The sequence below is a fragment of the Corapipo altera genome, unplaced genomic scaffold (genome assembly GCF_003945725.1).
Source record: "Corapipo altera isolate COAL_440 unplaced genomic scaffold, ASM394572v1 249, whole genome shotgun sequence".
Classification (NCBI taxonomy): Eukaryota; Metazoa; Chordata; class Aves; order Passeriformes; family Pipridae; genus Corapipo; species Corapipo altera.
The window spans coordinates 977,787-990,282 of record NW_020884982.1 but is presented as its reverse complement, the minus strand read 5'-3'; the positions used below and the strand labels follow the sequence as shown (position 1 = coordinate 990,282).

The 12,496-nt window shown below is 39.0% G+C and overlaps 1 protein-coding gene across 1 annotated transcript in view; it reads left to right on the top strand.

Moving 5' to 3' along the window:
• Positions 1-12,496, top strand: part of ANO2 (anoctamin 2) — a 123,817-nt gene that overhangs the window by 27,482 nt on the left and 83,839 nt on the right. The window contains exon 10 of the mRNA XM_027665935.1: positions 3,777-3,859. Within this exon, the coding sequence (XP_027521736.1) occupies positions 3,777-3,859 (83 nt within the window). The remainder of the gene's footprint in view (positions 1-3,776; positions 3,860-12,496) is intronic.

The following is a 12,496-nucleotide window of genomic DNA, read 5'->3' as shown; positions in this document are numbered from 1 at the left end:
TCCTGTCTCGCAGGCCTCTTAACACCCAGTTTATAGCCTGAGGAGTCAGGCTCTATGTGCAGAGGGTGTAAATGGTCTACTGATACCAGTTTCTGGGAAATGGCCTGGAAGGCTATAGAATACACAGTTTTGGGTTACACCCATATAGTGATGAACTGGTCCCAGCTGTTCTAGCTAGGGCAGACCTCCAGGGTGATCGAGTCCAACCTGTGACCGATGCTCATCTTGTCGCCCAGACCAGAGCACTGAGTGCCATGTCCACTTCATTTCCTGAACACCTCCAGGGATGGGGACTCCACCACCTCCCTGGGCAACCCCTTCCAATGCCTGACCACCCTTTCAGTGAAGAAATTCTTCCCGATGTCCAACCTGAACCTTTCCTGGTGCAGCTTGAGGCCATTTTCTCTACGGAGGAAATTGTGCCTTTAATGGCACTTCTAATCTTTGCTGCTTCTTTGTTCTCTCTTCTTCCTCCTCTATCGACATTTAAGTCCTTTTAACACCTTCTGCATTTGGGGCCAGAATGCGTTTGAGGATTGCTATGGTGCAGACAGCTGAAAGGGTTTAATATAAGCACAGAGTGCACTTCCTTGAGGGACAACTTAGTCACATAATTTTATCAAAACTTTATGGGCTTTGAAGAACAATGGGACTATTTTCATTTTATTATAATCTGTTTTAAAGTATTCCATTTAAACAAGCTTGGTTTTCTTTAATGGCAAATATCCCTGTCTCACTGAGGATGTCAAAACACTTCATGAACACAAATGAATGCATTGTAGTATTATTCTTATTATTTCTGGCCTCACCTCTTCCCTGAAAAGTGTGTGTACTGTACTTGCATAAATTATTGCTGGTGTTATGCCCTTATACACTCTAGATCTTCTTTATTGTGAAAGTTAAAGGTGTTATTGCTACTGTAAAATGATTTTTTTATTTCCCTATCTGTTGCTCCCCGAAAGTAATTTTCATTCTTGATATAAAATGGAGCAAATATGTTATTGTAATATAGCCACTCCTCAGCAATTAGTGTGTTATGCTTTGCAACCCTATTAAAATTTTACAGCTTGTTTTAGAAAAGAGTGGTTGGTAGCTTGGTGTTCGGTCAGGACAACAGAATTTTTAAGGAACTTGCAGCCAGAACACGTCATGGAGGTAAGAAGAGTTTATTTACCAGTTCCTGGAAACCCTAGAGCAGAAATTAGGGAATATGTGAGAACTATAACTGAGAAATGGAAAAAGAGGATGAATTTATAGTCTCTCACAATGACTTCCTATTTCAGATTGCTACCAGTTACAGGGTGGACTGGCAGATAAAGTGTCGCAGCTTACGTTACCTTGTCCAAATTTCAGTGCAGCTGTTTGGGCAGCACCTGTGTGCAGGACAATTCATTTACTCTTTCATAGGTAAATAGCATTTTCCTGACAGAGAATCTCTCCTGTAAACTTGCATCCATGTAAATGACCATTTCCACACAGCCTCATCCAAAGCAATTATATTTTAGTATTAGCAATGTGTTGTGCAAAGGAAAATGTTGATACATCCTTGCACTAAGACAAATTAGTAGAATCTGTTATGGAACAGAAAAGGACAAAAAGTTCCATATGCACTGCTTTTAAAAAAGGCATACCAGAATAACAAAATTCGTTCTGAGCTGTAGCCCGCCTCCAAAAAATGTTTCCCACAGATTGGAAAAGTCTGTTCTTGGGACCATGATAACTGAGCTTGTCAGTGCACAAAAATACAGCCGGCGTATACAAAGAACAGCAAAGTGAAATAAAGTAGCCTTTACTAACTCTGCCCAGCTTGCCTCTTAAGTATTAGATTACACTAAATTTCGGTGCCTAACTGCTAGAAGACTCTACTGGTTGTATCTAGACCTCAATCTGTTGAAAGCAGTGCTCATTCACACACTGATTACAGCTGTACACTGAAAAGAGCTGTGTGGTCATCTGGGTTGCCTTCACTTCACCGTGGTGTTGGACATAAGAATTCTTTCATTCTGCTTGTCTTCTCCCATCCTTTAAAGAGTAGATGGCTTGCTATGGTCAATATCTCAAAAGGAGTCATGCTTTTACTAGCTGATCCTGATACCTTATAAAGTGTCTCTGTGATTCCAGCAATCCTGCTTGCAAGTGACCATATTCACAAAATAGAGAGGAATGCCTGGCTGACTGTGCTGAATGTCACTGGTGTTCTGGGATGATGGATTTCAGCTGTCAGAGGCATTTATTGCGACAGTTTCACAGAATCAAAAAATAGTTTGAGTTGGAAGGGACCTTAATGATCATCCAGTTTCAACCCCCTGCCATGGGCAGGGACACCTTCCACTAGCCCAGGTTGCTCCAAGCCCCATCCAACCTGGCCTTGGGCACTTCCAGGGATGAGGCAGTCACAGCTTCTCTGGGCAACCTGTGCCAGGGCCTCCCCACCCTCACAGTAAGGCATTTCTTCCTAATCTCTAATCTAAACCTGCTCTCTTACAGTTTAGTTTCTGTGCTAGTGTAAGTCAGTGCAAAATTGCTGATTTCAGAACAGGTGCTGCATCAAGCCAAGGAAGTTCTTACTGAGCTAAATGTGGAACTGACTTTTTGTATAACAGGAAAAAATTGAATGAGTGATAGCACCCTCTAAACTAACCAAATGCTTTTGTATTTAGGATATCTAAAAACCCTTGAGTTTTCAAACCATGCTAAATATAGCTTTTATATGTTCTCTCCCCTGTAAGGAAGGAGCACAGATAGGAGCTTAGTTGCATTATGTCTTGATTTGCTTTCAGTCCTGTCTTTAAATTATATTTATTTCTTACATGATGGGAGGATATCTGTGCAGAAAATATTTGCAGCAAACTGTTGGAATAGATTATGACATGTAAGATCCAGGTTATTTTCCTAGTGTTCTAACTTTTCACAGAGTTATCTTACAGTGTAGATGAAGTCAAAGGAAGCTGGATCTAACTCTCCATTGTTGTATGTCTTGTGGGGCCACCTAAAAGTTCTTTAAAGTCATGTAAATACTGTTGTAATCAAACAGTGTTTTTACAATACCCTTTTCACCAACTGAAAAGGTGAAGTGAAACATAAGTCAGTGGAAAATGGTGCTCACAGTTGTCTATAGGTATAGTTTTATCAGCATAGTGGGTGTTTCTGGTTGGCATGTCCTGGTTTAGTTTTGATATTGTTATCTGAAAATAGGTGCCAGCAAGTCATGAGTCAGAAGTGCTATTTCTAATAAATCTTTAAGTCCATAAATCATGAGCAGTGAGATAAAGGGCTGTCTGGAGGAAACAGGAATTGTGAGAGGAAAGCCAGGAGACTGTAAATATGAGAAAACAGTAAAGCATCTGTTCCTTCATATTAATAAAAAGGAGAAGCAGGAGGCTGAACCAGTCACCAACCCTTTAGAAAAAAGTGACCATGTCCATGCAGGACAAAGCCATTCAACTGTAGCACTATAATATATTGCAAAGTAAGATATTTTTCTACATATTAGTGGGTATCCTCATTATTTCAGTGGCAAGCTGCACCTACTTCATGGTGAATAAGAAGAGGTGATGTCTTGAGTGGTAACAGCAGATGTGGGTTCAGTTCCATTCTCTGACAAGAACTTACCAGTGGCTTTGGGCACCCCATGTTGTATCTTCCTCTATTTTATTTGTAAAAGACAGTAGTTATTGTTTCCGTGCTTTACTTGTGTTCCTTCTTTAAGACTGGGCCTGAGACTGTTTCTTGGTGCTTAATTATAAAGGGTCCATTGTTTTATTTTTTTTTTAAAGCTACTATGTTCCTTGAACAATGGAAGCGATTGCAGATGAGATTGAATTACTTCTGGGATCTAACTGGACTAGAGGAGGAAGAAGTAAGTTTCCTCTCCATGTGTTAATTTGCTGTATAAATTATCCTATATTTGAATATATGTATCCATAGTTTTCTCATGAGTGTTTTCTAGTTCAGTGCAGTTCGTAGTTGTGTTTTTCTAAAGGACTGTAGTTGCTACAGTTTTGAGCACCAAAGTGTCATTTAAGAAATCATCACCTCTATCTTACTAGTCAGCACTCTAATATTAATAATTAATGTTGAAAAGGATTATAAGTTCACAGTATGTCGTGTTCTGCTGACAACGCCTGTATGCCATTGTGCAGTGTGCAGCAACAAAATGACACAGGATAAATATTTTGTCCTATAGATGTTACTTCATTAGGTATAACTAAAATTCTCCGGGGTGATGATAGCCACAGGTCACATAAGCAATATTTGCATCCAGGTCTGTGTGACGTCTATGATGCCTTAGATACATCATCCTGAGCTCCAGGTACTCATGAAGAGAGCTGTTTCAAAGCAATAAATGGGGCTGGTTTCTTCAAAAAGTGCTTTACAATGAGCCATGGGGATTCCAGCTGTACCTGAATTGACTGAAAAGTGAGATATACTTGCTTATTGGCATTTACAATGTCCCTAATTTTGTTCTTAATTCTGTTCTTGGCCATTGGTCTGTTTAAATGCCTCTGTTTAAATGCTGAACTGCTTCTCATCAAAGGATTAATTTCTGACTAAAGAGAGTGCAGTTAGTAGCTATAAATATCATATTGAGAACAGGTAGACTTTGGACCTTCCCCTGGCAGTATATGCTGAGGTGTCTCTAAGGTCAGGGTCTTATTCAGGAATTCAGAACTGCAGCAATTAGATTCTTTTATGGCATGTGGTGAGCCAACTACCTGTCTGGAAAAATTCAATGTGCCTTGCTCTCTTCATTAACTCAATAAAATGTACTCCAGTTCCTGGAAAGTGAATTGCAGGCCTATCTTGATATGATGGGAGGTTTTGAATCCATTTCTTCTCTTGGTGTTCCAGTACAGTTCTTTAAACAACAGACCACAAACAAGCCTTCAGCCCTGCTGCTTGAGCTTAGCTAAAAAGAGGATGTAGAGTGCAAATAACATAGAAGGAAAGTAAGCTGATATCATGAACTTCATGATGTAGGATGGTGATAATATTATTCCACTTTCACCTATTCCCCAGATAGGTAAAATTGGATAAAATTAAAAGATAACCCTGAGAACAGAGAGCAGACTCCTGTATTCCTCTTATTCCATCACTATGCCATCATGCAGCAACATCTTTAACGAATGGGAGACCTCCCAAATATTCCCAAAAATTTCACTGATCACTTGACTACAACTTCCTCTATTTTTCACCTGATTTCTCAGCTTTTTCACTACTCTCTCTCCAGTTATGACATGGGTGATGCTCACAGTATAACCCTCCCAATCTGGGAGTTCTGATACAAGCCCAGTGCATCAGGACATCAGAAGTTTCTGCTTGTCCTATGTGGAATTCTATAGCAATTACAGTACAAAAGGAGAGGCTGGAGAGTCATCTGTTGGCTCTGCAGGGTAGTTGATGAACCAACTAGATTTTACTGAATTTCAACTTGCAGTACAAAATCCTAAGGTTTAGCTTAATATCTGTAAAATGCTGTGAAAGAATCTACAGATTTTGAGGTCCTGTGATGAAGAGGCCTGACACGGTGAAAGTTTGTGGATAGGAACTGTGGGATCAGCAGGAATCCTTTGTTTGTGACAAGTGAAGGAGTGCCAGACAAATCTCAACACAAGTTGAATAATTAGGAATGTAGAATCATAAAAATAAGGCTGGAATGGACCTTAAGGGGCCATCCCTTGTGCGTGGTAGGATCAACTCTACTTAAATCATTACGAAGAGATGTTTGTCTAATTTGTACTTAAATAAATTCAGCACTGGAGATTTCAATTCCTTCCTAGGTAATCTATTCTAATGCTTTTCTATCTGTATTGCTAATAAGCTTTTGCTAATGTTTTTTTTAAATCTCCTTGTTACATGTTAATTTTTTTCTCCTTTTTTTTTTCATCTTTTAAAGATAAAGAGAAGGAATAGTTCTGTCCCCTTTTCAACAAACCAACACAATATCATATCTCTGTCACCTCACTTTTTTTTTTAGATGAGCTAGCCTCTGCTCTTTCAGTCTTGATTCCTAAACATTTTCATACAATCATGGAATCATAGAATGGTTTGGGTTGGAAGGGACCTTAAAGATCATCCAGTTCCAATCCCCTGCCATGGACAGGGACACCTTCCACTAGACCAGGTTGCTCAGAGCCCCATCCAACCTGGCCTTGGACACTTAGAGGGATGGGGCAGCCACAGCTTCTCTGGGCAACCTGAGGCGGTGCCTCACCATCCTCACAGGGAAGAATTTCTTCCTAATATCTAATTTAATCCTACTCTTTGTCAATTTGAAGCCATTGCCCCTTGTCCTGTCACTCCAGGCCCTTGGAAATAGTCTCTCCTCATCTTCCCATCTATAGGCTCCCTTCAGGTATTTGAAGGATTTTCTATTTGTCTGTTTATTCTTGTTCCTTTCTGGATGTTTTCTAGCTGATCCAGTTCGTTTTTGAAGACTAATTTTCAAAATGGGCATCTCTTTACATGATCTCTTAAGCAAAAAGTCATGGTCTGTGTCATCTTCTATCAGCTCTTGGTACTTTTTGTGGCAAAACTCACAAAAATTAGACCAGGTTTTGTTTGCCTTTCGTTCATGAGATTCTTGAGATTCATGAAGATGAGGATAAAGTTGTCTGTAGGGAGATACTGGCACCAGGTTTCATTGGTAGTGAATTCATTACAAGTGTTTAAAATAATACTGGAAATTGGAAAATCTTGTCTGATGTTAGGACAGAAGGAACCAGAAGTGGAATGCACAAGATTACTTAACAGAGCAAGAAAAGGACAAGGAAGAAGTTCAGGAGGTTTACCAGTTTTAAGACTAGATGGGTTTAAGTAATGTATTATCAATTTCTTTAGGAAAGGAAGTTATGGAACGAAAGCATGGAGGAAAACAACCATAAAGATTTAAGAGCTGAGAAGTACTTTGTGAGAATAATATTATTGAAATAAATTGAAATAAATGCCTTCAGTGTAATTTTTCTCGACTCTTGACTATAAAGTTTTCAGTAAATTACTTTCTTTAAGCACACTGGGCCAAAACTTTTGCTTCAAAAGAGTCACACAAGAGATTAATTTAGTGCCTTTATTTGTAAATATCTTGGCAAGGGCAGTCTGAGAAAGCAGACTCCCCAAGGCTTACATGCATATTTGCAGCTGGCAGCTTTACAGACTTAGAACATTTGTGTTCTTACATCTGAAAACCACAAAAATAATAGGTAGCATTGGGTACAAACTGCAAAACAGATAATTGTGTTAAAAAGCAATTGAGCAACTGATAAATAAATAGCAGAGAAAAAGGAAAAAACCAAACTCAGCCCAGAACCATGACAACAGACAAAGCCTCGGAAATACATAAACACTCACAAAATCACAGAATCATTAAGGTTGGAAAAGACATCCAAGATCATCGAGTCCAACCTGTGACCAATCCCTACTTTGTCAACCAGACCAGAGCACTGAGTGCCACATCCAGCTGTTTCTTGAATACCTCCCTTGGCAGCCCATTCCAATGCTAGACAACCCTTTCCATGGAGAAATTCTTCCTGAAATTCATTCCCTCAACATGTCTTGCCACAAATGTGTGATTGTGTAACCCAATCAAACAGGTTGTGAATTTGTTTATAATTTAGGCTGTGTGATAAGGGATACGGCCAATTGATAAAGCAGGGGTGGAGGTGGGAGAATCCCACTCTTCTGCTTGTAAAGGAGCTGGTGAAGAAGTACAGAGGGACTCTAATTAATGATGTGGGCAGTAGAAACTATTGCCTTCCCATGAATCTTCAGAAATTGTATTTCTAGGACTTAGGATATTCCTGCTTTAGATTTTTTGGTGGAAGAGATTTTACATCATTTTTCTGTATAAACTGAAATAGAAATGCAACTATAAATGATGAAATTTTAGAATGTGGACCAGAACTTGGAAGTCAAATGGACAGAAAATCTGCCCTAACTGAAAGGCCAAGGATTCTCACTCATTGCTCTTGTTATTGCTTGAATAGTCATGTTGTCACACAGTTTCATTATAACAAAGAGGAGCTTGGATGTCTATCTTCATTAAGAACATTTTTGGTAAGATATAATTTCAAGTTAAAATCCTGTGCTCTGTAAAATGTTTACTAGCTTTTTTTTGTTGTTGTTTTTATTTTTTTGTTTATTTGTTTTTCTTTTCAAAATAATTCCCAAAGTCTCATTCTTCCTTCAAGATCCCTGTGGATTACAGCTGAGTTAAGAGACAGTAATAAGGAAGGTAAACTGGGTAAGATAGAATTAAATAGCAAGCTGACTTTGTGACATTAAATAAGTTTACACATCCACTCCATTCTGTCCTAACTCTATTTTGGTTTAAATTGGTGTTCTGTACTATGCTTTCAAAATTCATTGTGATCTGAGGAGTTTGATGTTTTCACATTTCCTTCCACTTTGCAAACTATAGGAGCAGATTCCTTTTTTGAAGTTTCAATAGTACCTACTAAACTTGGAAGTACAAGATATTTTTGTTTGCTTAAAAAATAAAGTAACTGTGTAGCCCTCTTGGAGAAAAAATGGTCAGTAATGTTAAAAGGGGAATTTGTGGCTACAATATTTTGTCTTGTCTCAAATCTCTCCTTTCATCCTCTCTACATCCTTTGGTTTCTTATGCCAATGACATCTTTACTTTGGATTCTTTTCCCCAGATGCATGATCTCACATTTTTCCCATACCTACTCTAATTTTCCTGTTAGGTCCACATTTCCAAATATTTTTGAACTCCTTGTCTGCTTTTTTTACTAGCTTTCCTCAGGTTTCATCCCTCTTTCCAGTGAATCTTCTCTCACCTTCATTAAATTCCAATTAACACTAGTTATTTAATGATCCCATGATAGCCCTGGCATACTAACCAATTCATTTCAACATTCTACTTAAGTCCTATGTTTAAGAGGATGAGAATTTTATTAGGATAGTTGGGAAGGGAATGCTGAAACCCGGATGTTGTCCCTCAGGTCTTTGGGGAAACTATTAAGGGGAAACTGTTGCTCCACTGAAAAATTACATGTGACGACCCCCTTTAAACATGTTTTAAGTTGTAGACTGTAAGAACCAAAGTAGGTGACAATTGTTTTGCTTGCCAAGAAGTTGGTAAAGATGTATGATTACATTTTTTCATTCCCAGACAGCTGATCCAGAGGTCTGCCCCAACATCCTGGGACTCTATTTAATTTTGCTCTTCTATGTCTCTTCTAGCTGACATATCAATGTGCTCTCATTTCCTTTCTTTTACAGAGTAGGTTTAGATTAGATATTAGGTTGAAATTGTTCCCTGTGAGGGTGGGGAGGCCCTGGCACAGGTTGCCCAGAAAAGCTGTGGCTGTCCCATCCCTGGAAGTGTTCCAGACCAAGTTGGATGGGGCTCTGAGCAACCTGGGATAGTGGAAGGTGTCCCTTGCCGTGGCAGGGGGGTTGGAACTGGGTAGTCTTAAGGTCTCTTCCAACCCAGGCCATTCTGTGATGCTGTGATTCACACAATTCCATTTACCAGTATAGGAGTATTTAAATAGATTGAATTTGAATTGTAAAATAAACAAAACCAAATGATGCTGTATTCTGCTGCAGTTACCCTCAAAATGTTATCTACAACTGAAATGACAGCATTTGGTTGTTTGATCCCAGCCTAAGGGCATTTAAAAATCTGAGGCCATATTTCAAAATTTAGTTTTGCAAGTAGTCTCCTGAAGCACTATCACTGTTCTCGCTCAATGAGAGCAAAGATCTATCTGTCTGGGAAATGTATTCCCATAATAGATCTTATAGTTTCTTTTAACTCCTTCAGTTTTATGTTGCTTTAGAATACCTTTGATAGCTGAAGTCCCGTGTACTTGCTCAGTGGCTTTTATCAAAGGTATCGTACAAATGATCTGGACTAAAAAGATTGGGGACATCTACCAGCAGCCCCATGTTGAGATATAAAACCATTTTTCTTTGGTTGAGCGTCCCTTTAGAGGGACAGTCTGAACAGATCCTTGGTGTGAATAACAAACTCTTCCTTGGACTTCTCACCCCACCACCCTCTGTCATCATCATCATAATAAAGAGAAGGGTTTGGTCCTTGATTTGTAATAATTAACCCTTCTGCAGCAAAGAACACCTGGGCTCTCTGCTCTGTTCATTCCAAGTTTCCATTATGCTTTGGGGCAGCAGCTGGGTCATTCCAATTTTTCCTTTTGGAAACCTTTCTTCCTATCAGTGTGCACTGATATGCTGCTCTGCTTGTGCACAGCATATTAGGATAAGGCTGTTCAATGAATTTATACTGGTTTTTTGACTTTAAGCATATGGCTTTTTTTTTTTTTTTTGATGGTAACTCCTTTGGTCTCCCAATCTGGAGTAGTTTCTAAGGTTTTATCTTTTCTTCTTATAAATCCAATGAATTTGTCACGTATGCTTTGTAAAATTCTGTTATCACTTTCTTCCTAAATCAAAAAGAAATTAAGGAGAGATGAGTTCACATCTTATGTTCTTATCAAACTAGATCGTTACCCATGCAGCCAGAATTTGCAATGTATACTGGGTGTACATGTATAGGTTTGAGGCAAATCCTGGAGACCATTCTCAGGGAAAATTCCCACTGACGTCAATCTGAGTTTAGCCTGAGTAAAGATTCCATGATTTCGCTTTTTGTTTTCAGAATGGGAATTACAGTTTTTCTACTCTGAGCGCTCATTTGGCCTCAAAGTACCTTGGCTCACATGGTTTTCAATAAGTGTCTGGCAGCTGTACTGGCAAACTTCCAGCGTCGTGGGATTCATATTTATCCCTACATGGACATTTGGCCTTCTTGAAGTCATCACAACTATTTCTAGCTTATAAAGTGTAGAACTCTTCCCATTTTCAGACAAAGAATTGATTCTGAATCATGCTCTTTTTACAGCTGAGTGGAACTGTCCCTTCACATCCATGTATGTATGGGTCAAATATCTCTGAGTCTGGACTGTAAAGAAATATTTTGTGCAAAATGTTCATAAAAGGAATATATAGAAATTTGCAGTCCAGGAAGATCTGTGGTCTGTTCAATCAAGGTTAAGATGACTTGGCAGATTCAGAGAAGACAGATCAACTAATTATCCAATCCAGATGTAGGTGTATGAAATGCTGTTAAAAAGGACATTGGCATCTCTAACTAGGAAAACTAAGCATAACTTGCCCAAATTTGAACAGAATATGCACTCAAAGCAAAACTGTCAATTGCAAACAGTAAGTTTGCAGTGTTCTGCTTGGCATTTATCTTCTCACCCTTTTTCCATTCAAGTCAGTTTTCAGAAGTTGCTCTGACCTCTGGAAGTTGCCCCTGGTGGCTCAGAATGCTGTGCTTACCAGAAAGTAAGATGAAAAAAAGGAAAAAAGCTGATTCAGATCTCCAGGTGCTGCCATAGAGTCATTAGATTTCTTAAGTCTAAAGATGTTTCTTGCATCTGACCTCTGTACTGTAGCTAAGGGAGTGTGACAAAAAATGATGCAGATCAAAAAGGTGGTGAAAACTTACAAAACATCAAGATAGAGGTGTTGACTGCAGCATCTTTAAACATTTACACTGATTTGTTTAGAAAGTGAGAAGCCCATCTTCAGTGTGGGGAAACCTATCCATATAAAGGTACCCACCCCAAACCCGGGTGGCATCCCCCAGGATGAGTGTCTGGATATCCCATCAGCTGGATTGATGGTGGAACCAGGACTGCTGAATTAACTCACTCTTTCTTTCTTTCGCTAATTATTTCTTGAATTCTTCTCTTCTTTTCTCTCTTCCTTTTCATTTTACCCCTTAATCCCAAACCCACTGCTGTGTGCTTGTGTTCAGGGACTAACATACCATTTTCCATGCCAGTTGTGCAATTTACTATTAAGACTTTCTAATTGTTTGCAGACCCTCTGACTATTCACCATGAGCATTTATGAAAATCAGGTGTCTCCTTCCCCTTAGTGCTGGGACATCACAGCTGGTCTAGTGGAAGGTGTCCCTGCCCCCATCAGGGGGATTGGAACGAGATGATCTTTAACGTCCCTTCCAACCCAAACCATTCTGTGATTTAAATGATAGTATGTCACATACCTTTTTAATAAATCAGGAAAATCTCATGATCAAGATAAATAATAGGTTGGGGGTCTCACAGTGTTCATATTCTTGTGTGCATCAGAGAATGGTAGAGGTTGTGTCTGAAGTAGTTAAAATGTTACAGATATGGAAAATGAACATCACCGGTATCCCTCAAGGAAGACTGCCAAAGTTCCATGTAGCCTCCATTGTATTGCTTATGAGGATTAAATAATTTTATTTAAAATGGTTTTTGGTCTCTTCATGGCTACCAGATTCATTAAAAAGTGTTAGTAACCAAAAATTTTTGATAGGGCTGATAAGCAAATGTTCTAATTATAGTAAAGATGATAATATGACCAATGCTAGAGGAATAGCCTTTTTTTGGTGGAAGGTATCAAATCTAAATTCCAGGCTCTGAATGAATTCAGAACTTGGTGGGAATGAGGA